This window comes from Salmo trutta, chromosome 23, assembly GCF_901001165.1.
Source record: "Salmo trutta chromosome 23, fSalTru1.1, whole genome shotgun sequence".
Classification (NCBI taxonomy): Eukaryota; Metazoa; Chordata; class Actinopteri; order Salmoniformes; family Salmonidae; genus Salmo; species Salmo trutta.
This window is the reverse complement of record NC_042979.1, coordinates 25,090,462-25,114,997: the sequence shown is the minus strand read 5'-3', so window position 1 is coordinate 25,114,997 and position 24,536 is coordinate 25,090,462. Positions and strand designations below refer to the sequence as shown.

General features: G+C 44.5%; 1 protein-coding gene across 2 annotated transcripts in view; it reads left to right on the top strand.

The window, feature by feature from the left end:
• LOC115159661 (ER degradation-enhancing alpha-mannosidase-like protein 3) overlaps positions 1–22,385 on the top strand; it is a 32,361-nt gene extending 9,976 nt beyond the window's left edge. The window contains exons 13-20 of one of the 2 annotated variants that reach the window (XM_029709599.1): positions 89–213; positions 420–585; positions 748–902; positions 7,063–7,174; positions 7,442–7,612; positions 7,905–8,070; positions 18,665–18,850; positions 20,036–22,385. In XM_029709599.1, the coding sequence (XP_029565459.1) occupies positions 89–213; positions 420–585; positions 748–902; positions 7,063–7,174; positions 7,442–7,612; positions 7,905–8,070; positions 18,665–18,850; positions 20,036–20,361 (1,407 nt within the window). In that variant the 3' untranslated portion in view covers positions 20,362–22,385. Of the gene's footprint in view, positions 1–88; positions 214–419; positions 586–747; positions 903–7,062; positions 7,175–7,441; positions 7,613–7,904; positions 8,071–18,664; positions 18,864–20,035 lie in introns of both variants that reach the window. The other variant, XM_029709600.1, reaches the window with a different exon arrangement.
• The last annotated feature ends 2,151 nt before the right edge of the window (positions 22,386–24,536 follow it).

Sequence of the window (24,536 nt, the reverse complement as noted above, 5' to 3'; positions counted from 1 at the left end):
GAAAAGCCAACGTGCATAGTAATGGTGTACTCTGAACTGGTTGAGAGAGGGGTTGGGAATGGGATAAACCATGTTTTCCCTTCCACAGGCCACAGGTGACCCCTACTACCTCAGAGTGGGCCAGTCCATAGTGGAGAAGCTCAACGCTCATGCCAGGGTGCCGTGTGGGTTTGCAGCCGTGCAGGATGTCCGCACAGGGACCCACGAGGATAGGTAGGGGAACACAGTGAAACATATGGGTTCAAATCTGAAACCTCAGGTCATCTCCACTGATTTCTTCTCACTCCAGCCTTCAACTGTGCTATTTCCAATATTACTAATGGATATGTTGGTCTTTAGCAAGAGAGCTCAAATGACAGTGTCACGTGACACATTATTTGTTCTGTTCAAGTGATTTCAAACATTCCCTTTCTCTTTAGGATGGACTCATTCTTCCTAGCGGAGATGTTTAAGTACCTGTACCTTCTGTTCTCTGAGAAGAACCAGCTTCACTTTGACATCGACGAATACATCTTCACCACCGAGGCCCACCTGCTGCCTGTCTCCCTGTCCACTTCACAGCCCCCCTGTCGGGGCAACAACACGGTGAGGTTCAGTCAGTTACCAACAGTTGTGTTATGGTCAGAGGAGCTGAAACTGATTTGCCATATGGTGTCTATTTGAACCAGCTGTCCAGTTATGAACGTGTGTTATGTTATGGTCAGAAGAGCTGAAACTGATCTGCCGTTTTGTGTTTATACGTTCCAGGAAGCACCCACTGCCGTGGAGGAGGACCTGTTCACCTACTCGTGCCCCAGCACCCAGACCCTGTTCCCCAACAACCCCTCCTTTGCCAAGACCATAAGGGACAGCTACAAGTACCTGACTGGGGTGGGCCGGGCTTTCCACGCTTCACCTGACAGGTGTGTCTGTGTGTGTGTGTTCATGTGTTGTAAATAGCTGCACATTCACTAAGATTTTTTATTTTATTTTTTTTAATTTTCCTTCTGTTACATCCTTTGTGTTAACCTCGGCATCCAAAAATTATACAACTTGAATAAACGCTTGGAGGTATAAGGATAACATCAGTGGTGTAGCCTACTGGTGATACTGATATCACTTATTATTGACAGTATAACCAGCATGTCCAGAGATGCACCCTCTCTTATCATCACTCAATGCCTGGACTTACCTCCACTGTACCCGCACCCCACCATACCCTTGTCTGCACATTTATGCCCTGAATCTATTCTACCACGCCCAGAAATCTGCTCCTTTTATCCTCTGTCCCCAACGCACTAGACGACCAGTTTTGCTAGCCTTTAGCCGTACCCTCATCCTACTCCTCCTCTGTTCCTCGGGTGATGTGGAGGCTAACCAAGGCCCTGCGTGTCCGCAGGCACTCTCATTTGTTTACTTCTGTAATCGAAAAAGCCTTGGTTTCATGCATGTTAACATCAGAAGCCTCCTCCCTAAGTTTGTTTTACTCGCTGCTTTAGCACACTCCTCCAACCCCGATGTCCTTGCCATGTCTGAATCCTGGCTTAGGAAGGCCACCAAAAATGTGGAGATTTCCATACCCAACTACAACATTTTCCGTCAAGATACACCTGCCAAAGGGGGAGGAGTTGCAATCTACTGCAGAGATAGCTTGCAAAGTTCTGTCATACTTTCCAGGTCTATGCCCAAACAGTTCGAGCTTCTAATTAAAAAAATTAATCTCTCCAGAAATAAGTCTCTCACTGTTGCCGCCTGTTATAGACCCCCCTCAGCTCCCAGCTATGCCCTGGTCACCGTATGTGAATTGATTGCCCCCCCATCTATCTTCAGAGTTCATTCTGTTAGGTGACCTAAACTGGGATATGCTTAACACCCTAGCAGGCCTACAATCTAAGCTAGATGCCCTCAATCTCACACAAGTTATCAAGGAAACCACCAGGTACAACCCTACATCCATAAACATGGGCACCCTCATAGAAATTATCCTGACCAACTTGCCCTCCAAATACACCTCTGCTGTTTTCAATCAGGATCTCAGCGATCACTGCCTCATTGCCTGCATCCGCTATGGGTCTGCGGTCAAACGACCACCCCTCATCACTGTCAAACACTCCCTAAAACACTTCTGCGAGCAGGCCTTTCTAATTGACCTGGCCTAGGTATCCTGGAAGGATATTGACCTCATCCCGTCAGTCGAGGATGCCTGGTCGTTCTTCAAAAGTAATCTCCTCACCATCTTAAATAAGCATGCCCCTTTCAAAAAATGTAGAACTAAGAACAAATATAGCCCTTGGATCACTCCAGACCTGACTGCCCTTGACCAGCACAAAAACATCCTGTGGCGGACTGCAATAGCATCGAATAGTCCCCGTGATATGCAACTGTTCAGGGAAGTCAGGAACCAATACACACAGTCAGTCAGGAAAGCAAAGGCTAGCTTCTTCAAACAGAAATTTGCATCCTGTAGCTCTAACTCCAAAACGTTTTGGGACACTGTAAAGTCCATGGAGAACAAGAGCACCTCCTCCCATCTGCCCACTGCGCTGAGGCTAGGCGACACGGTCACCACCGATAAATCCATGATAATCGAACATTTCAATAAGCATTTCTCTACGGCTGGCCATGCTTTCCTCCTGTCTACCCCAACCCCGGCCAACAGCTCCGCACCCCTCGCAGCTACTTGCCCGAGCCTCCCCAGCTTCTCCTTCACCCAAATCCAGATCGCAGATGTTCTGAAAGAGCTGCAAAACCTGGACCTGTACAAATCAGCTGGGTTAGACAAGCTGGACCCTCTCTTTCTAAAATTATCCATCGCCATTGTTGCAACCCCTATTACCAGTCTGTTCAACCTCTCTTTCATTTCGTCCGAGATCCCTAAAGATTGGAAAGCTGCCGCGGTCATCCCCCTCTTCAAAGGGGGTGACACTCTAGACCCAAACTGTTACAGACCTATATCCATCCTGCCCTGCCTTTCTAAAGTCTTTGAAAGCCAAGTTAATAAACGGATCACTGACTATTTCGAATCCCACCGCACCTTCTCCGCTGTGCAATCCGGTTTCCGAGCTGGTCACGGCTGCACCTCAGCCACGCTCAAGGTACTAAACGATATCATAACCCCCATCGATAAAAGACAGTACTGTGCAGCCGTCTTCATCGACCTGGCCAAGGCTTTCAACTCTGTCAATCACCGTATTCTTATTGGGAGACTCAATAGCCTTGGTTTCTCAAATGACTGCTTCGCCTGGTTCACCAACTACTTCGCAGATAGAGTTCAGTGTGTAAAATCGGAGGGCCTGTTATCCGGACCTCTGGCAGTCTCTATGGGGGTACCACAGGGTTCAATTCTCGGGCCAACTCTTTTCTCTGTATATATCAACGATATCGCTCTTGCTGAGGGTGATTCCCTGATCCACCTCTACGCAGACGACACCATTCTGTATACATCTGGCCCTTCTTTGGACACTGTGTTAACTAACCTCCAAACGAGTTTCAATGCCATACAACACTCCTTCCGTGGCCTCCAACTGCTCTTAAACGCTAGCAAAACCAAATGCATGCTTTTCAAACGTTCGCTGCCCGCACCCGCCCCCCGACTAGCATCACTACTCTAGACGGTTCTGACCTAGAATACGTGGACAACTAAAAATACCTAGGTGTCTGGCTAGACTGTAAACTCTCCTTCCAGACTCATATCAAACATCTCCAATCCAAAATCAAATCTAGAATCGGCTTTCTATTTCGCAACAAAGCCTCCTTCACTCACGCCACCAAACTTACCCTAGTAAAACTGACTATTCTACCGATCCTCGACTTCGGCGATGTCATCTACAAAATAGCTTCCAATACTCTACACAGCAAATTGGATACAGTCTATCACAGTGCCATCCGTTTTGTTACCAAAGCGCCTTATACCACCCACCACTGCGACCTGTATGCTCTAGTCGGCTGGCCCTCGCACATATTCGTCACCAGACCCACTGGCTCCAGGTCATCTACAAGTCTATGCTAGGTAAAGCTCCGTCTTATCTCAGCTCACTGGTCACAATAACAACACCCACCCGTAGCACGCGCTCCAGCAGGTATATTTCACTGGTCATCCCCAAAGCCAACACCTCCTTCGGCCGCCTTTCCTTCCAGTTCTCTGCTGCCAGTAACTGGAACGAATTGCAAAAATGGTTGAAGCTGGAGACTTACATTTCCCTCACTAACTTTAAACATCAGTTATCTGAGCAGCTAACCGATCGCTGCAGCTGTACATAGTCCATCTGTAAATAGCCCACCCAATCTACCTACCTCATCCCCATATTGTTTTTATTTACTTTGCTGCTCTTTTGCACACCAATATCACTACTTACACACCATCATCTGTTCATCATCATCTGCTCATCTATCACTCCAGTGTTAATCTGCTAAATTGTAATTACTTTGCTACTATGGCCTATTTATTGCCATACCTCCTCATACCATTTGCACACACTGTATGTAGTCTTTCTTTTTTTTCTATTGTGTTATTGACTGTACGCTTGTTTATTCCATGTAACTCTTGTGTTGTTTCTGTCGCACTGCTTTGCTTTATCTTGGCCAGGTCGCAGTTGTAAATGAGAACTTGTTCTCAACTAACTTACCTGGTTAAATAAAGGTGAAATAAAAAAAATCTTAAAATACTGTACATAGCGCATTGATGTGAATCACACTGCTGCTCTCTCATTTTGCTATTTGCGCCTTACGGATGCATTGCGGTTGTTGTGGATGGCTGTTCACAAATGTGTAGGCCTAGGTGTATTTTAACCCAGCTTCATAGTGTGGTTTGCAGCCTTTGGAATAAAAGTTTGAGGGAGTTCATTCTAAACTCCTCCATGGTCTATTGTGCTCCAGTCCATACTGTTAAAGTAGTTTAATTTTAGAAGAGTGGGGCTTTTATTGCTCGATCTAATTCGTGCTGATAAAAAAAATCCAAAGACCTAACGGACACATGCTTAAACTCTCACACTTTTATAGACTTACAACAAATTATCGAGATATGAGTGTCACCAAAAAAAAACTGACAAAAGGCCTATAGCAAATGCAACGTATGGCATTACATTTTCACATGCAAATGGCACTTTTCTGTAGTTCTCAAAGCATGCCATTCCATGAGGGCAGCTTTTTTTCTTCAACTCTAAGCAATGAGCCCAATCAATCCTCCATGACAACAAAATCATAAACAACAGAGTAGGCTAATAAATCCTTAGTTGTTGGGTTATGCTCAGGTAAAACAATTTGGGTAATCTATTTCATATTTCTCAGTCCTTTTTTTTGTGGATCAAGGGATATTAAATTGATTGGAAGGACTGGAAATCTGACAGACTTTTGCTTTTAATGTAAAGATATGGCATTATCATATTTATTATTATTATTATTATATGTAGTAGAAAGTGATGGGTTAGAAGAAGCCTATATAACCAACACATAAAGGAAAATGAAACATCCATTTATGGCCAGCTATGTAAACTCTAACATTGATTTATCCTGCTATAGACGTCGTTCAATTGGCAATATACATTTTTTGCTTCTAGAAGTAGAGCAATTTATATTACCTCTTGAAGGAAAACTCCACCCAAAACCACACATTCCTACAATTTACAGTGTTAAATAACATTATGTGACAACAATATCTTCTGTGAACAAATTATTAATGTTGTTGTTATTATAAGGTTGGTAGTAACGTGAAAATCATTGTGGAAATCTGCAGGTCACGCCGAGTACAAAACCCACAATCCAATGCTCCATGGGTTGGCTGGCTAGCTAGCTAGCAAACGTAGCTACACACAATAATACCAAAGTCTATATCAGAATGTGTATTAGGTAGTTAAGTGTAAAATTGCCTAAACAAACTCCACTATCAATTTAGGAGTCTACAATCTCACTATGTTTAAACTGCAGGTCGATGTGCCTCGCGGAGTGTAATCTGACATGCAATGGCCAGGCTACCGCATCATGCAATGCACCCTTGACTGAAGAGGCAGACAAATAGGATACATATGGTGGACCCTCTGTTAAATTACACATTTCTTGAGGTCAGACTATCGCAGAAATATGATCAATGACTCATTGGAAAGAAGACAACCTCCCGCGTTTTGACATCGGCCAGTGTTGTAATGTAAGATAGATGTTTTCACAATCTAAAAGTCGTAATCATATTAACTCCCAGTGTAGTGATAGCGGCTTTATCGCAATGCAACGTCACAGACTGGGTAATCCAGACACGTCACAGGGGCTATAAAATTGAAGCGTCCGTTTAGAACGTTTTTATCACCACCAAATATGGTAGTGGGAGGAAGTCCAGTCGCGCGGGTAGTGGGAGAGGATGAAACTAGGTGAAACTGGGACGACATTCTGCAAAATCTCAATACATTTCTGTTCCCAAAACTAGAATCTGTTACGAACACAGTGCACAAAGTTTTTTATAGACTTGACGATTTGCCAAAGTTATAGAAAATTACGTTGTTTAGAAGTGCAAGGTTGAATTGAGTTTGTGCACACGCGCACTTCAGAGGAGCCGTTCGCTAATGACAATATGCAAATAAATTCTACAACGCGCCAATAGGATATCACTAGCTCGTGCTTGTTCTGCCCACTGCTTCATTTGCTCCCACTGTAAACGACACAGATGAACCATCTTGAGTTAGTTATAAATGCGTCATACCAGCCAAATGTCGGCCTTCTTCAAAGACAATAGCTCAGATACAGAGTAATGAACCCTGGAATCGATAGAACATTGCTCAGAGATGAAAAAAACAATATAATGTTCAAAATGGGTGAATCTTTCCTTTTTAAGGGGAAAGTAATCTGAGTAACTGAAAGTAATCAGAATACGTTGGTTTGAGTAATCCAAAAGTTACGTTACTGATTACAATTATGGACAGGTAACTAGTAACTAACGGATTACATTAAGAAAGTAACCTATCCAACCCTAATGTGGAGTAATGACTAAGGATTCCGAGTTTTCACATGCTCCCCTGATAAAAACATATGTGCTTTTGCCCGGGGTCTACCCCAGTTTAGCTTAATCAAACTCCCTATCTGATGATTGTGTGTTTGCAGGGGCATAGAGCTGCCACTTCACGACCACGGTATGGAGCCAGTGGAGTTTCTGAGGAGCATGGGCATCTCCCTCACCCCACTGAATGAAGCTGGGGAAACAGAGCCACATGGGGTAAGATGATTGAGCAGCTTATTTATCTATAGCACTCTATTGCCTCTAGGGGTGCATCCCAAATGACACCCTTTTTCCTATGTAGTGCACTACTTGTGACCAGAACCCTATAGGCCATGGTCAAAGTAGTGCACTGTATAGGGAATAGGGTGCAATTTGGGATGTGGCCTAGCATTCTATTGTCTCTATTGCTTAGCAGGGCAACATGACCCTGTCTACCTCATGCTCCTGTGTAATTCATTTCACCAATGTCTTTCTTTTAATGAGGCACATGAAGGTGTTTACAGGGTGAAACTGGTGGCCGAGGTGACCCAGACCCCAGAGGAGGAAGTAGTGCCCCTCATCGTTCAGCTCATATCCCCCCCGTATCTGGGTAGAACGGTCCTGACTGCTGGACCAGCCAAGTTTGGAATGGACCTAATCAAGCAGGAGCACGGGGTGAGCTTTCTTGAATCTTGCATTCATTTTTATTTTCTTTCTATGTCACTCAGAATATTGATAAAAGACGGGCATGCACCTCCTAGTCCCCTTAAATGTATCAACCAAAGACTCAAATTTAAATATTTACCCATGTCAGCATTAGTTTTGGATATTTCTGGAGCTCTTTGGATGTCTGCATGTGTCACTGCTGTATGGAGTATTTACAGGAATATCTCCTCCGTTCTCTCTCTCTCTCTCTCTCACACACACACACACACACACACACACACACACCCTGTTCCTCTCCCAGGTGAAGGGCAGCATCGTGAAGACCTCTCCCTACACAGCGTGTGGGCCCATAGAGAATGCTCAGGAGCTGAGTGGGCACATTGCCCTTGCACTGCGTGGTGACTGCATGTTTGCTGCCAAGGCCCGCAGGCTACAGGAGGCGGGGGCTATCGGAGTCATCTTCATAGGTGAGGGAAAAAGAGACACACACCAATTCTGCCTCTCTCTCTCTCTCATATTACACACACACAGTCCATAATATGAGGACACAGCCTGTTACTCTGCTATAAGAGTCAGGAGCTTAGGGAAAGAGTTTAGTGGGGCTTAACCTAGTTTGAGAAGGCCATGTTGGTCTGCAGTGTTAGTACACTACTGTCTACTGTAACTACTTACAATCACTCACTTTTTTGTGAGTTTACAGTAGTTCTGTGTTTTACCCTTCTAAGTTAGTCCCCTAACAGGCATTGATTGTAATGCCGTTCCTTTTTTCATTCATGTCACTCACGAGCCTTCCCTCAGGGATGCAAACTAGTCACCTTTCATTTTGAATCCAAAATAGGTGACCTACATGTAGATCCGATGACAAAAGTTTTGGAGGGGGGGTTGTATCACTTGACTGGCTGTAAGCGAACGAGAGATGCGCGTTTGGAGCAGTACTAGTGGCCGTAGGCTCAGCCAATCATTCACATAACAACATAATGCAGCGCATCACACGACTGAAGAAAGAAGAGACAGCCAATTGACTAGTTACAGCATCAGTGGTGGTGAAGCGTACCTCATGAGCTGTAACTGAAAAACATTTGGAAAGTTTGAGATGAGGGAGAACGTGTGGTGGAACAAGTATTACCATTGTTAAGTATCTTGCTAGCTGGATCGAATTCTCCGTTAGCCAGAGTAATGTTGAGCAACATTAGCCAATTTAACTGATCAAATAATTGAGTTTATCGTGTGAAAATTAGCTTGCTAATAAAGTCAGACAGCCAACGTTAGATAGCTAACGTTACAACATCAGCTGAGCTATCATTAGTAACCTAACCAATTCACTCTAGTTTTAACTGGTATACGACTCTGTCGTTCCTCAAGTTATAACGCGTTAGTTGCTTACTGGACCCTGGCAATCTGTGTGAAACTAGTTAACTAGCTAACGAACTAACCACGATCTGTTAACTAATGTTTTCCCTCTACAGTATGTGGTTAATTTTCAGTTCGCTGCAGCTAGCGACTGGAACGAGCTGCAACAAACACTCAAACTGAACAGTTTTATCTCAATCTCTTCATTCAAAGACTCAGTCATGGACACTTACTAACAGTTGTGGCTGCTTTGTGTGATGTATTGTTGTCCCTACCTTCTTGACCTTTGTGCTGTTGACTGTGCCCAATAATGTTTGTATCAAATTTATTTATATAGCCCTTCTTACATCAGCTGATATCACAAAGTGCTGTACAGAAACCCAGCCTAAAACCCCAAACAGCAAGCAATGCAGGTGTAGAAGCACGGTGGCTAGGAAAAACTCCCTAGAAAGGCGAGAACCTAGGAAGAAACCTAGAGAGGAACCAGGCTATGAGGGGTGGCCAGTCCTCTTCTGGCTGTGCCGGGTAGAGATTATAACAGAACATGGCCAAGATGTTCAAATGTTCATAGATGACCAGCATGGTCAAATAATAATAATCACAGTGGTTGTCGAGGGTGCAACAGGTCAGCACCTCAGGAGTAAATGTCAGTTGGCTTTTCATAGCCGATCATTGAGAGTATCTCTACCGCTCCTGCTGTCTCTAGACAGTTGAAACAGCAGGTCTGGGACAGGTAGCACGTCCGGTGAACAGGTCAGGGTTCCATAGCCGCAGGCAAAACAGTTGAAACTGGAGCAGCAGCACGGCCAGGTGGACTGAGGACAGCAAGGAATGCCAGGTAGTCCTGAGGCATGGTCCTAGGGCTTAGGTCCTCCGAGAGAGAGAGAAAGAGAGAATTAGAGAGAGCGTACTTAAATTCACACAGGACACCGGATAAGACGGGAGAAACACTCCAGATATAACAGACTGACCCTAGCCCTTCAACACACAAACTACTGCAGTATAAATACTGGAGGCTGAGACAGGAGGGATCAGGAGACACTGTGGCATGTTTTGTGCTGCTATCATGACCGAGGTAAAGACATTTACATCATTACATTTAAGTCATTTAGCAGACGCTCTTATCCAGAGCGACTTACAAATTGGTGCATTCACCTTATGATATCCAGTGGAACAACCACTTTACAATAGTGCATCTAAATCTTTTGGGGGGGGGGGGTTAGAAGGATTACTTTATCCTATCCCAGGTATTCCTTAAAGAGGTGGGGTTTCAGGTGTCTCCGGAAGGTGGTGATTGACTCCGCTGTCCTGGCGTCGTGAGGGAGCTTGTTCCACCATTGGGGTGCCAGAGCAGCGAACAGTTTTGACTGGGCTGAGCGGGAACTGTGCTTCCTCAGAGGTAGGGAGGCGAGCAGGCCAGAGGTGGATGAACGCAGTGCCCTTGTTTGGGTGTAGGGCCTGATCAGAGCCTGAAGGTACGGAGGTGCCGTTCCCCTCACAGCTCCGTAGGCAAGCACCATGGTCTTGTAGCGGATGCGAGCTTCAACTGGAAGCCAGTGGAGAAAGCGGAGGAGCGGGGTGACGTGAGAGAACTTGGGAAGGTTGAACACCAGACGGGCTGCGGCGTTCTGGATGAGTTGTAGGGGTTTAATGGCACAGGCAGGGAGCCCAGCCAACAGTGAGTTGCAGTAATCCAGACGGGAGATGACAAGTGCCTGGATTAGGACCTGCGCCGCTTCCTGTGTGAGGCAGGGTCGTACTCTGCGAATGTTGTAGAGCATGAACCTACAGGATCGGGTCACCGCCTTGATGTTAGTGGAGAACGACAGGGTGTTGTCCAGGATCACGCCAAGGTTCTTAGCACTCTGGGAGGAGGACACAAGGGAGTTGTCAACCGTGATGGCGAGGTCATGGAACGGGCAGTCCTTCCCCGGGAGGAAGAGCAGCTCCGTCTTGCCGAGGTTCAGCTTGAGGTGGTGATCCGTCATCCACACTGATATGTCTGCCAGACATGCAGAGATGCGATTCGCCGCCTGGTTATCAGAAGGGGGAAAGGAGAAGATTAATTGTGTATCGTCTGCATAGCAATGATAGGAGAGACCATGTGAGGATATGACAGAGCCAAGTGACTTGGTGTATAGCGAGAATAGGAGAGGGCCTAGAACAGAGCCCTGGGGGACACCAGTGGTGAGAGCGCATGGTGCGGAGACAGATTCTCGCCACGCCACCTGGTAGGAGCGACCTGTCAGGTAGGACGCAATCCAAGCGTGGGCCGCGCCGGAGATGCCCAACTCGGAGAGGGTGGAGAGGAGGATCTGATGGTTCACAGTATCAAAGGCAGCAGATAGGTCTAGAAGTATGAGAGCAGAGGAGAGAGAGTTAGCTTTAGCAGTGCGGAGAGCCTCCGTGACACAGAGAAGAGCAGTCTCAGTTGAATGCCCAGTCTTGAAACCTGACTGATTAGGATCAAGAAGGTCGTTCTGAGAGAGATAGCAGGAGAGCTGGCCAAGGACGGCACGTTCAAGAGTTTTGGAGAGAAAAGAAAGAAGGGATACTGGTCTGTAGTTGTTGACATCGGAGGGATCGAGTGTAGGTTTTTTCAGAAGGGGTGCAACTCTCGCTCTCTTGAAGACGGAAGGGACGTAGCCAGCGGTCAAGGATGAGTTGATGAGCGAGGTGAGGTAGGGGAGAAGGTCTCCGGAAATGGTCTGGAGAAGAGAGGAGGGGATAGGGTCAAGTGGGCAGGTTGTTGGGCGGCCGGCCGTCACAAGACACGAGATTTCATCTGGAGAGAGAGGGGAGAAAGAGGTCAAAGCACAGGGTAGGGCAGTGTGAGCAGGACCAGCGGTGTCGTTTGACTTAGCAAACGAGGATCGGATATCGTCAACCTTCTTTTCAAAATGGTTGACGAAGTCATCCGCAGAGATGGGGGGGGAGGGGGAGGAGGATTCAGGAGGGAGGAGAAGGTAGCAAAGAGCTTCCTAGGGTTAGAGGCAGATGCTTGGAATTTAGAGTGGTAGAAAGTGGCTTTAGCAGCAGAGACAGAAGAGGAGAATGTAGAGAGGAGGGAGTGAAAGGATGCCAGGTCTGCAGGGAGGCGAGTTTTCCTCCATTTCCGCTCGGCTGCCCGGAGCCCTGTTCTGTGAGCTCGCAGTGAGTCGTCGAGCCACGGAGCAGGAGGGGAGGACCGAGCCGGCCTGGAGGATAGGGGACAGAGAAAATCAAAGGATGCAGAAAGGGAGGAGAGGAGGGTTGAGGAGGCAGAATCAGGAGATAGGTTTGAGCAGAGGGAAGAGATGATAGGATGGAAGAGGAGAGAGTAGCGGGAGAGAGAGAGCGAAGGTTGGGACGGCGCAATACCATCCGAGTAGGGGCAGAGTGAGAAGTGTTGGATGAGAGCGAGAGGGAAAAGGATACAAGGTAGTGGTCGGAGACTTGGAGGGGAGTTGCAATGAGATTAGTGGAAGAACAGCATCTAGTAAAGATGAGGTCAAGCGTATTGCCTGCCTTGTTAGTAGGGGGAGAAGGTGAGAGGGTGAGGTCAAAAGAGGAGAGGAGTGGAAAGAAGGAGGCAGAGAGGAATGAGTCAAAAGACAGTTTGAGGTTGGATATTTGACGGATATTCGCCTGTAGTTTTCCTTATGTTCACCAACAGCAGTTAGGGACCGTCAACATGGTGACAAATCAAATTTTTCAAATTTCAATAGCTATCTAACCATTACTCCTAACACTTTCAAAACTGGTTCTAGCTAACCCGATGGCATAGACACACATTGCACACATTTATTTTTTGTTGATTTTACATCTCGCACTATTTTAAATGATTTATTTACAATTTTGAATTTCAATGGCTCATTGGTCAAATGACCTACTGGACTCAAACAAGGTTCAGATTGTCCACTGACTACCCTTCTATATTGCACACCCTTTAGTTTGTCCATTTTCATCTCACACGTTTTTACATTAATTTTTCAAAATGTTACATTTCAATAGCTCATTGGTCATGTGACCTAGTGACTTCAAACAAGGTTCAGCATCCTTTTTCCAAAATTGATTTAGGTACATTTTTGTGAAGAGGTATGAGGGTTGTGATATGGGTCATTTAATAGTAAAATCATTTAAGGGATCAATACATTTCTATATTGCTTCCCCAGTATCTGCATGAACCATCAGGCCAAGTGTTTTTTGTTGACCCTGCTGAACAGAAAGAGAAGGAGGAATCGGAACAGGCTGCATTCAAATTCAGCTCTTAGTTATTCTATTGTACTGGATCTTATAGATATTAGCATTTTACATAAATTCATGTGTAATCATTTTTTATGACATACTGTGAAAACTCTCTTGGCTCTGTCACTTTCAGACATGCGCAGAGCAGACGGAAAGGGGAAGGGTAGCTCTTGACTTGAACCACGGGGGTTCTCTTTAAAGAGAGAGTAATCCAAAAGGCACAGACACACCCCTTGACTTTCAATTGGCATCGTTGACCTATATGTATTCTCTCCTGATTGGCTCTGTGGTGCACAGTCTGGCAGTCTGACTAAAGTGCCAGAGGTATGAGAAGAGACACTCCCCTTGACTTTCAATTGGCACCGTCCTCCTTTGTATTTATGGGAACAAATATTTCCTAACACTTTGGATCCTATTCTTGAATTGTTAGAAGACTCAGTGAAACATTTTATTTTTTTTACTAATTACTGTCCATGAGTAATCTCAACCTTGTGGGTGTTTTGGCCAATAAAGTGCCAACTCAATTCTACCAGTGACGAGTCTCTCATGCCCCTATGAACGGGGACACAGGGCAATAGTTTTTAATCTAAACCAGCCCTTTTTTACTGGAGTACACTAACCCCTAATTGGGGCTCTTTTCTTGACACATAGTAGCAGTTTACCAGATAAGAAGTGAAGAAGATCAAAAACTAGATTGTTGTAAGGGTGTATTACATCCTGTGCTGGCCCCATTGTCATATCCATTTTGGATTCTGAGTGGTAAAATCATAGCTGAAAAATGCCTCTATGTATGTGTATACATTTTCCCCCCAAGACAGAACTGCCAAAGGGGGTGGAGTTGCAATCTACTGCAGAGTTCTGTAATGCTATCCAGGTCTGTGCTCATACAGTTCAAGCTTCTACTTTTAAAAATCCACCTTTCCAGAAATAAGTCTCTCACTGTTGCCGCTTGTTACAGACCCCCCTCAGCCCCCAGCTGCACCCTGGACACCATATGTGAATTAATTGTCCCCCATTTATCTTCAGAGCTTGTACTGTTAGGTGACCTAAACTGGGATATGCTTAACACCCTGGCCGTCCTACAATCTAAGCTAGATGCCCTCAATCTCACCCAAATAATCATGGAACCTACTAGGTACAACCCCAAATCTGTAAACTCGGGCAAACCTCATAGGTATCATCTTGACCAACCTGCCCTCTAAATACACCTCTACTGTCTTCAACCAGGATCTCAGCGATCACTGCCTCATTGCCTGCGTCCGTAATGGGTCCGCGGTCAAACAACCACCCCTTATCATAGTCAAACACTCCCTAAAACACTTCAGCGAGCAGGCCTTTCTAATCGACCTGGCCCGGGTATCCTGGAAGGATATTGACCTCATTCCGTCAGTAGAGGATGCCTGGTTATTCTTTAAAAGTGCTTTCCTCACAATCTTAAATAAGCATGCCCCATTCAAAAAATGTAGAACCAGGAACAGATATAGCCATTGGTTCACTCCAGACCTGACTGCCCTTGACCAGCACAAAAACATCCTGTGGTGTACTGCATTAGCATCGAATAGCCCCCGCGATATGCAACTTTTCAGGGAAGTTAGGAACTTATCGGCAGACTCAACAGCCTTGGTTTCTCAATTGACTGCCTCACCTGGTTCACCAACTACTTCTCAGATAGAGTTCAGTGTGTCAAATCGGAGGGCCTGTTGTCCACACCTCCGGCAGTCTCTATGGGGGTGCCACAGGGTTCAATTTTCGGGTCGACTCTTTTCTCTGTATACATCAATGATGTCGCTCTTGGTGATTCTCTGATCCACTTCTACGAAGACGACACCATTCTGTATACTTCTGGCCCTTCTTTTGGACACTGTGTTAACTAACCATACAACTCTCCTTCCGTGGCCTCCAACTGCTCTTGAATGCAGAATGCAAGTAAAACTAAATGCATGCTCTTCAACCGATCGCTGCCCGCCCGCCTAGCATCACTACTCTGGATGGTTCTGACCTAGAATATGTGGACAACTACAAATACCTAGGTGTCTGGTTAGACTGTAAACTCTCCTTACAGACTCATATTAAGCATCTCCAATCCAAAATTAAATCCAGAATCGGCTTCCTATTTCTCAACAAAGCATTCTTCACTCATGCTGCCAAACATACCCTCGTAAAACTGACTATCCTACCGATCCTCAACTTCGGCGATGTCATTTACAAAATAGCCTCCAACACTCTACTCAGCAAATTGGATGCAGTCTATCACAGTGCCATCCGTTTCGTCACCAAAGCCCCATATCCTACCCACCACTGCGACCTGTATGCTCTCGTAGGCTGGCCCTCGCTTCATATTCGTCGCCAAACTCACTGGCTCCAGGTCATCTATAAGTCCTTGCTAGGTAAAGCCCCGCCTTATCTCAGCTCACTGGTCACCATAGCAGCACCCACCCGTAGCACACGCTCCAGCAGGTATATTTCACTGGTCACCCCCAAAGCTAATTTCTCCTTTGGCCGCCTTTCCTTCCAGTTCCCTGCTGCCAATGACTGGAACGAATAGCAAAAACCACTGAAGCTGGAGACTCATATCTCCCTCATTATCTTTAAGCATCAGCTATCAGAGCAGCTTACAGATCATTGCACCTGTACATAGCCCATCTGTAAATAGCCTATCCAACTACCTCATCCCCATATTTGGATTTATTTTATTTATATATATTTAACGTTTTTTGCTCCTTTGCACCCCAGTATCTCTACTTGCACATTCATCTTCTGCACATCTATCACTCCAGTGTTTATTTGCAAAATTGTAATTATTTTGCCACCACTGTCTATTTATTGCCTTACCTCCCTAATCTTACTTTATTTGCACACACTGTATATAGACTTTTCTATTGTGCTATTGACTGTACATTTGTTTATTCCATGTGTAACTCTGTGTTGTTGTTTGTGTCACACTGCTTTGCTTTATCTTGGCCATGTCGCAGTTGTAAATGAGAACTTGTTCTCAACTGGCTTACCTGGTTGAATAAAGGTGAAATAAAAAAATAAAATACATTTAAAAAATATTGTATGTGGGAATGTCTTATGTCCGTCCTACATGTAGTGTTGGTACATGGAATATTCCTCAACTGCATAAATTGCTATTGCAAATGGAAGTATTATGTTCAACAACTGACATTTTCAGATATTATTTTGACAAACGCACTTTGGTGCTTACAATTCATTCTCTATTGTCATAGACTTGGTGGGCACTGTCATCTGTGATCTTTGTGATATGACTTTCTTTAAGCACGTACTGATGAAACTGTCACTTCGTATTTTTTTCTTAGTCTACAAACGCTCTACATTTATTCACTCTGTGATAGGGTTGGATCCTATATGCTACTTTTATTATTGTCCTGTAAATTTACATTTTACATTTTAGCAGACGCTCTTATCCAGAGCGACTTACAGTAGTGAATGCATACATTTCATACATTTTTTTTTTTGTACTGGTCCCCCGTGGGAATCGAACCCACAATCCTGGCGTTGCACACACCATGCTGGCGTTGCAAACACCATGCTCTACCATGCTCTACTGAGCCACAGGGAAGACCTAAATGGTTCAGTGCCTATAATTTAGGCTGTGTGTAGAATGGGGCATAAATGAAATTACCTCTACTACTAAATTACTACTAGATTATAGTGGTTGATATTAAGGACGAAAGGAGATATTATCTGTCTCTCCTATTGTGTACTGCTGTTAAATACTGTGGAAAAATAAAAAAACTGGGAGAGTAAGTACTTAGAACTACCAATCATTTTAGATAAATATTAAAGAAAAGGGTAAACGTGACACTGGACTGAACCCCCTAATTGTCAAACTAATATTAATGTACAACAATATAGAAGAGACATAACTAGAGGTTATGCAATATGGGTGTATATCCACTGCACGCTTCTTAGGTGTGTAATTGACATTACCAAGGAGCTATTGAAATTTAAAACTATGAAAAAATGTACGTTACACCGTGTGATTTTACAGTACACAAACAAGTGTGCAATAAAGAAGGGTACATTCTGCACCATGTTTGAAGTCACTAGGTCACATGAGCAAGGAGCTATTGAAATTTTACATTTTGAAAATTCATGTCAAATCTTGTGAGATGAAAATGGACAAACTAAAGGGTGTGCAAATTAGAAGGGTAGTCAGTGGACATTCTGAACCTTGTTTGAAGTCATTAGGTCACATGGCCAATGAGCTATTGAAATTCGAATGTAAAAAAGGTTTGTTCTTTGTTTACACTCCCTAACCAATTCAACTAGGAATACACAATGCTGCTCACCTTTCCATATGTTTATTAGCTTTGGAAAGCGAATTAATGTCCAAATCGTGAAAATAAGACCTTTGCAATGTTGTGTGCAATTTTTCCAACATAATGACACTTATTTGGAGTCTATGGCTCAAGTGGTTTGAAAGCGCGAATATCTGTTGAATATCCAACTTGAAACCTCGGTGCTACCATGTTGTTGTTATGTTGTTGCTACCATGCTGTGTTGTCATGTGTTGCTGCCTTGGTATGTTGTTGTCTTAGGTCTCTCTTTATGTAGTGTCGTCTCTCTTGTTGTGATGTGTGTTTTGTCCTATATTTATATAGTATTTATTTATAGGTATATAGATGTTTTTTATCCCAGGTCCAGTCCCCGCAGGAGGCCTTTTGCCTATTGGTAGACCATCATTGTAAATAAGAATTTGTTCTTAACTGACTTGCCTAGTTAAATTAAAATAAATAAATGAAAAGGAACACATCACACTTTCCCTCTTTCTCACTTTTTCAATACAGTGGATAAAAAGGGGTATGCCAGGTGTACACTCTGCCTGAAAGAGATCAATTATGCCTACAAAGGGTATCATGCTCTGCTGGCACATTGTAGAACAGATGTCCACAGGCAGAAAGTGTACAATGTAATAATGTGCAGTGTAGCCCAAAGATATTGTTTTTGTCGTGTTGAATTTGACAGTAACACGAATGTGTGAGTGAGGGTGATTGTCATTTTCTTTACTCTGTGAACGTTATTTTTGCACACATGTAGCCTTGTGCACTTGATCAATGTCTACTATAGTGGCCACTATAATAGAGCAAAAATAGAATGCCTGTTTGTTTAATTCTATTTCTACTTAAAGATGTTTTTTTTCCCCAAGCGCAATATTTATGTGTGTGGTCACAAGCATTCTATTATAAAGGCTGTCATGGCTAACTGCAATATTAGTGAGGGTTTTTTCTCAAGATGTGAGTGTAGTAAAGTCTAGGCAACAATTACATTGGATTGCTTTCTTTACATTTTTTGGCTTTGAGTTAAGTTCACATGAACCACTTTTATTTTACACACAGAGACTGATCATGTCGGTCATATTCTTTGTTGTTTAATTAGTTAAAGCCTGCATTTCCCCCAGCAAGGATTTTCAGTTTGCATCCCTACAAAACTCAATTTCCCATGTTTCCCCGTCCCTCCTAGACCACCGGGAAGGGAGTAACAGTGCAGAGACGCCCCTGTTTCAGATGGTGGGAGATGGAGGGTCCACGGCTGACATCACCATCCCTCTGGTTTTCCTGTTCAGCCAGGAGGGGGCGCTGCTCACCTCTGCTCTGGAGGATCACAACAACGTAGATGTACTGATGCTGCCCAAGGAGAGACAGCTAGGTAAGACAGCTAGGTAAGAGAGGGGGCCTGCGCAAAGCCTGTGGTCTAGCGGTCAGTCACATATAATGCTCCCCACTGAAGACCCAGGGTTCAATTACCGCATCTATGCTTCCTGCTGTTCTCCCATTTGCTTGTACATTTACATTTAAGTCATTTAGCAGACGCTCTTATCCAGAGCGACTTACAAATTGATGCATTCACCTTATGATATCCAGTGGAACAACCACTTTACAATAGTGCATCTAAATCTTTTAAGGGGGGGGGGGGGGTAGAAGGATTACTTTATCCTATCCTAGGTATTCCTTAAAGAGGTGGGGTTTCAGGTGTCTCCGGAAGGTGGTGATTGACTCCGCTGTCCTGGCGTCGTGAGGGAGTTTGTTCCACCATTGGGGTGCCAGAGCAGCGAACAGTTTTGACTGGGCTGAGCGGGAACTGTACTTCCTCAGAGGTAGGGAGGCGAGCAGGCCAGAGGTGGATGAACGCAGTGCCCTTGTTTGGGTGTAGGGCCTGATCAGAGCCTGAAGGTACGGAGGTGCCGTTCCCCTCACAGCTCCGTAGGCAAGCACCATGGTCTTGTAGCGGATGCGAGCTTCAACTGGAAGCCAGTGGAGAGAGCGGAGGAGCGGGGTGACGTGAGAGAACTTGGGAAGGTTGAACACCAGACGGGCTGTGGCGTTCTGGATGAGTTGTAGGGGTTTAATGGCACAGGCAGGGAGCCCCGCCAACAGCGAGTTGCAGTAATCCAGACTGGAGATGACAAGTGCCTGGATTAGGACCTGCGCCGCTTACTGTGTGAGGCTGGGTCGTACTCTGCGAATGTTGTAGAGCATGAACCTACAGGAACTTGTCTCCCCATCTGTTGCCAACAGTTTAAATAAAGCGTAAAATGTAATAAAAAAATCCAAAAAGTGGCAGCCTGGCTATGAGGGTTCATTATGAGGATGAAGGGTTCTACATTTAGCAAAGGTCAAACAGCCCAAAAACCTCACTCATGTTTAATTCTGAACTTTAGTATTGTTTTTTGGGGTTCAATGGGAAAAAAAACACTTCTGTAACTTAAATGCTAGATGTTTGAGGTGTAACAGATTACATGTTTTCCACTTACATTGTCTCCTTCTCTCCCTCTGTCCCCCTGTCTTTCTCTTTCTTGTTCTCTCTCGGTCTCCCTTCTGATCACTACTCCAGACAAAGCAGATAAGCCCCTAGGGAAGATGAACATCAAGTTCCGCCTGGCAGAAGAGGGGGAGCTAGAGAAGGGGGAGGCCAGAGGCCCCACCCTGAAGTTTGTCCTGGAGAAGGGAGAGGTGGTGTTGGAGGAAGAGGAGTACAGACAGCAAGGAGACAGCTGCTTAACACCTGGAGGCGATCATGTGCCGTGTTCTTATGGACAGACTGCTGCCTCGCCCCCCTCCCACAGCCCCAACGACCCCAATACAGACCCCGGATCTCAGGACAGTCAGGTTCCTCAACCCCCTCCCACTGACCACAGGCCCTGGGCTCCCCAGCACTGATCCCTGATCAGTGTCTACAGGCATGTTGCTGTGCCAAGAGAGAGCCCTCACTGCCTTCCCGCACGTTCGGGACAGGACTGAATTGATCGTTTTAACCAAGAGGGGAGCTTAGTGTGACAGTCAATCCCACTGACTCACTCACGCTCCCTTCTCTTATTGTTAATAGTTATTGGGACTGCAGTATGTATTCATGGATGGGCATTGGGCAGGGGTAGTGCTACACAAACATAGCTTGTTAGTCTTACCTTGCTACTGTAGCCTCATCCCCAGTGGTATTGTGGTGATGACATAGATTTAGTCAGATGCTTGTAAGAGAATTGATGATGTGCACATTTCAGAGAAATAGCTGAGGTAAGCAGAGGGGATATTAGGCTGATATAGGGCACCCTTGTCTGAAGCCTTGTGTTTGAGTCTCTGTACTGTCGGCTAGATTGTGTTGAGCTACTGCAATGATGAGGGGATTTCTTTACTGTCCCCTGTACCAAGATGGTGTCCTGTCAATACAGTGATGTGTGTTCATTTCCACATTGTGGCAAGTAGTGCTGTTTGAAGGGATGTGTTATCACTCACAAGAATAACAAACTATAATGCTTTTCGATAAGGGGCCAGTTTCAGTGAACTGATGACTTCAGTCTTATTTATTTTGTACTGGTAAATCAGGGAAATTTAAGAGTGAAAAATACTTGAATGTGTGTGATCGTTACTACACAACCGAATCAAGACCTTGTATCGACCTTAGTCTTGCGCATTCCATTTTTCAATTGTCAGTTGGTTATTATTAAAGGTAGACTCGGCGATACACGAAGTAAACATCATACCTGGCCGATATCCGTAACAACTAAGACCGTTTAAGTGCCAAACTAAACTTCTCTGCTGTTTTGGACCCATAGCTACCATGTGGTAGCAGCGTGAAGTGCACCAGTGCATGATATGCAGATATTGTGTGAGAAGAAAGTCTTGCATTGCACTTAACTCAATATCTGCGAAGCTGCTCGTTGCAACTTTAAAACGCTGAGTCTACCTTTTTAAGTTAACGCCAATGCTCTTCTAGGTCTTTATCGGATGGTTTTAGCTCTAGGTTTGTACTCTTCCTGTCTTCACCACTGCCACCAGAGTCTTATAATGCCATGCACTTTGGCACATGGGCATCTTCCTACAAGAGCTATTGTGATGGTGGGGCCACACCCAGGGACTGCTCCTCAAACAGCTCACAGCACACTAAACGGTGTCTGTCTGTGTTTTGTCTGTTTGGTGTCTCTCATTGCAAATAGCCTTTGTATGATTGTCTGTGTGTGGACAGTGTAAAAACATCAGACTGTTCCATTGTTTTCTTATCTTTTTCTCTTTCCATTCATCTTTCTTTTAGCGTTGTGATTTACTAGGCATGAGTGTGTGTGTGTACCAAGAACAGCCATAACGTTTATATTTGTATGGTAAAATGCAGTCACTCACATGTGTATTTTATCATTCATTCCTGAGTCTCAATTTTATCTGCCAGATGTTGAATAATTTTTGCATGGGTTTTATGTGTATGTAATATATCATTTTAAGGTGTAAAAGTGGGTTATATTCCAATGATCCCTGTGGGAACATGGGAATGGTTTGTAAAGAAAAGCAGTGTTTTGTCATGACAGAGTGTATTCCAAACAGTTAACAGTGAAGTAGACCGGTCATTGTTGCTGCTCACATTTTAAATCTCATTCCAACATTGCCACCTATATACATGTGTATTCAAGGCAAAGTTAACCTGTATACATCTATGGCATCTAGGACCATTATTGTCCACTCAGAGAGGAAAGCGCCATGAGACGTTAAACATAAGTTGACTTTTTAGATATTTATTCTGCTAATATTATTTTCCTTTTGGAAATGTTGATGATAGGAATAGCTGAAGCTCCTAAAAGTGCCAAAGTGATTATTGCTGGTAACACAGTATCAGATTCTAATGTACTTTGTATTTTGTGAAGATTCTTTGAGAGCTAAAGCAACTTGATCTTGTCAATAAATTAAGAATCATGATCTCAGTTTTTTGTGACTAGGATTTTCATTTAAGTTCAGTAGCCTACTTGTTTTACTGCTTTATTGTGAGGTTTGGAGACTGATAAAATCCTTTTCTTTCAGGGGAAACAAACCACAGGCTTATAGCCAGGCCCAGTATACAGACCTGGTCATACGCAAGGATACTGGACATAAGGTTAAAAAACAAGCCCCAGTGTTATCTTTGATTTATTACCAACCTATTAGTGATAGGATTATATAACAATTGCTTTATTTGGTATGCAACATTATTTCCCATCCAAAAGACTGAAGAGAGTGGTATTTTGTATTGCCTCTGATCATATTTAAACCTTGTAAACCAGCCTGGTCTCATAGACTAGACGCAACATAGTAAATGTAAATCTGGGACACTCAAATTAGTATGATATGTTACGTTTGGTATGGTTAGTTAAGGTAAAAATGAAAGTGGGGTGGTTGGATGGGTGGGTGGGCGTATAACGCGAACATCTTGCAACCCATGGTTGGATGGGTGGGCATATAATGCGAACGTCTATCAACCCAAAGGTTGAGTGTTCAAATCTCATCATGGACAACTTCAGCGTTTTAGAAAGTTAGGAACGTTGCAAATACTTAACTTTTTTGCTGCTTTGCAACTACTTAGCATGTTAGCTAACATTAACCCTACCTTATCCTCTAACTCCTAGCCTAGCTAATGTTAGCCACAAGAAATTGCTATTTGTAAAGTATCATACAAAATGGATGATGCATATTCACAAATTAATACATACTATACAAAACGTAACATATCATACTAAATGGATAGTCCTGGATTAATTTTACTATGTTATGTCTACCCCTGGGTCCAGGTTATGTAAACTGCTACTCCTATTATTACTCTGGTGATAGTTTTAGTAATACATCTGTATTGCAGCTTATGCTTTCTACAATGGTCAGCAGGCTGCGCCCTCTCCCACAATCACAGATGTCCTCCCAGACCCATGTGTTCTCCTTGCGCAGTCTGGGCCACTCCAAACCCCTTATCTCAAAGAAAAACACTCCATAAAGTGTGATCTTTTCAATCTCCAAACGGCTGAATTTAGAATTAACTTCTCCTCTGTCCTCTCCTTCACCTGCAATTTGTATTTATTATGGATCCCCATTAGCTGCTGCCAAGGCACACTGCCAGGTCTCTGACCACCTTCCTATGGGCTGTCTCGTTGTCGGTGATCAGGCCTACCACTGTTGTGTCGTCAGCAAACTTAATGATGGTGTTGGAGTCGGCCATGCGGTCGTGGGTGAACAGGAAGTACAGGAGGGGATTAAGCACGCACCCCTGAGGGGCCCCAGTGTTGAGGATCAGCGTGGCAAATGTGTTGTTGCCTACCCTTACCACCTGGGGGCGGCCCGTCAGGAAGTCCAGCATCCAGTTGCAAAGGGAGGTGTTTAGTCCCAGGATCCTTAGCTTAGTGAATAGCTTTGTGGGCACTATGGTGTTGAACGCTGAGCTGTAGTCAATGAACAGGATTCTCACATCGGTGTTCCTTTTGTCCAGGTGGGAAAGGGCAGTGTGCAGTGCGATTGAGATTGCATCATCTGTGGATCTGTTGGGGCGGTATGCGAATTGGAGTGGGCCTAGAGTTTCTGGAATGATGTGTTGATGTGAGCCATGACCAGCCTTTCAAAGCACTTCATGGCTATGGATGTGATCACACAGTCGTCCAGAACAGCTGGGGCTCTCATGCAATGTGTCAGTGTTGCTTTCCTCGAAGTGAGCATATTAAGGCAATTAGCTCGTCTAGTAGGCCCGTGTCACTGAGCAGCTCATGGCTGGGTTTCCCTTTGTAGTCCGTACTAGTTTTCAAGCCCTGCCACATCCGATGAGCGTCAGAGCCGGTGTAGTAGGATTTAATCTTAGTCCGGTATTGATGCTTTGCCTATTTGATGGTTTGTCTGAGGGCATAGCGGGATTTCTTATAAGCATCCGGATTAGTGTCCCGCTCCTTGAAAGCGGCAGCTCTAGTCTTTAGCTCGGTGCGGATGTTGCCTGTAATCCATGGCTTCTGGTTGGGAAATATATGTACGGTCACTGTGGGGACGATGTCATCGATGCACTTATTGATGAAGCCGGTGACTGAGGTGGTATACTCCTCAATGCCACTGGATGAATCCCGGAACAT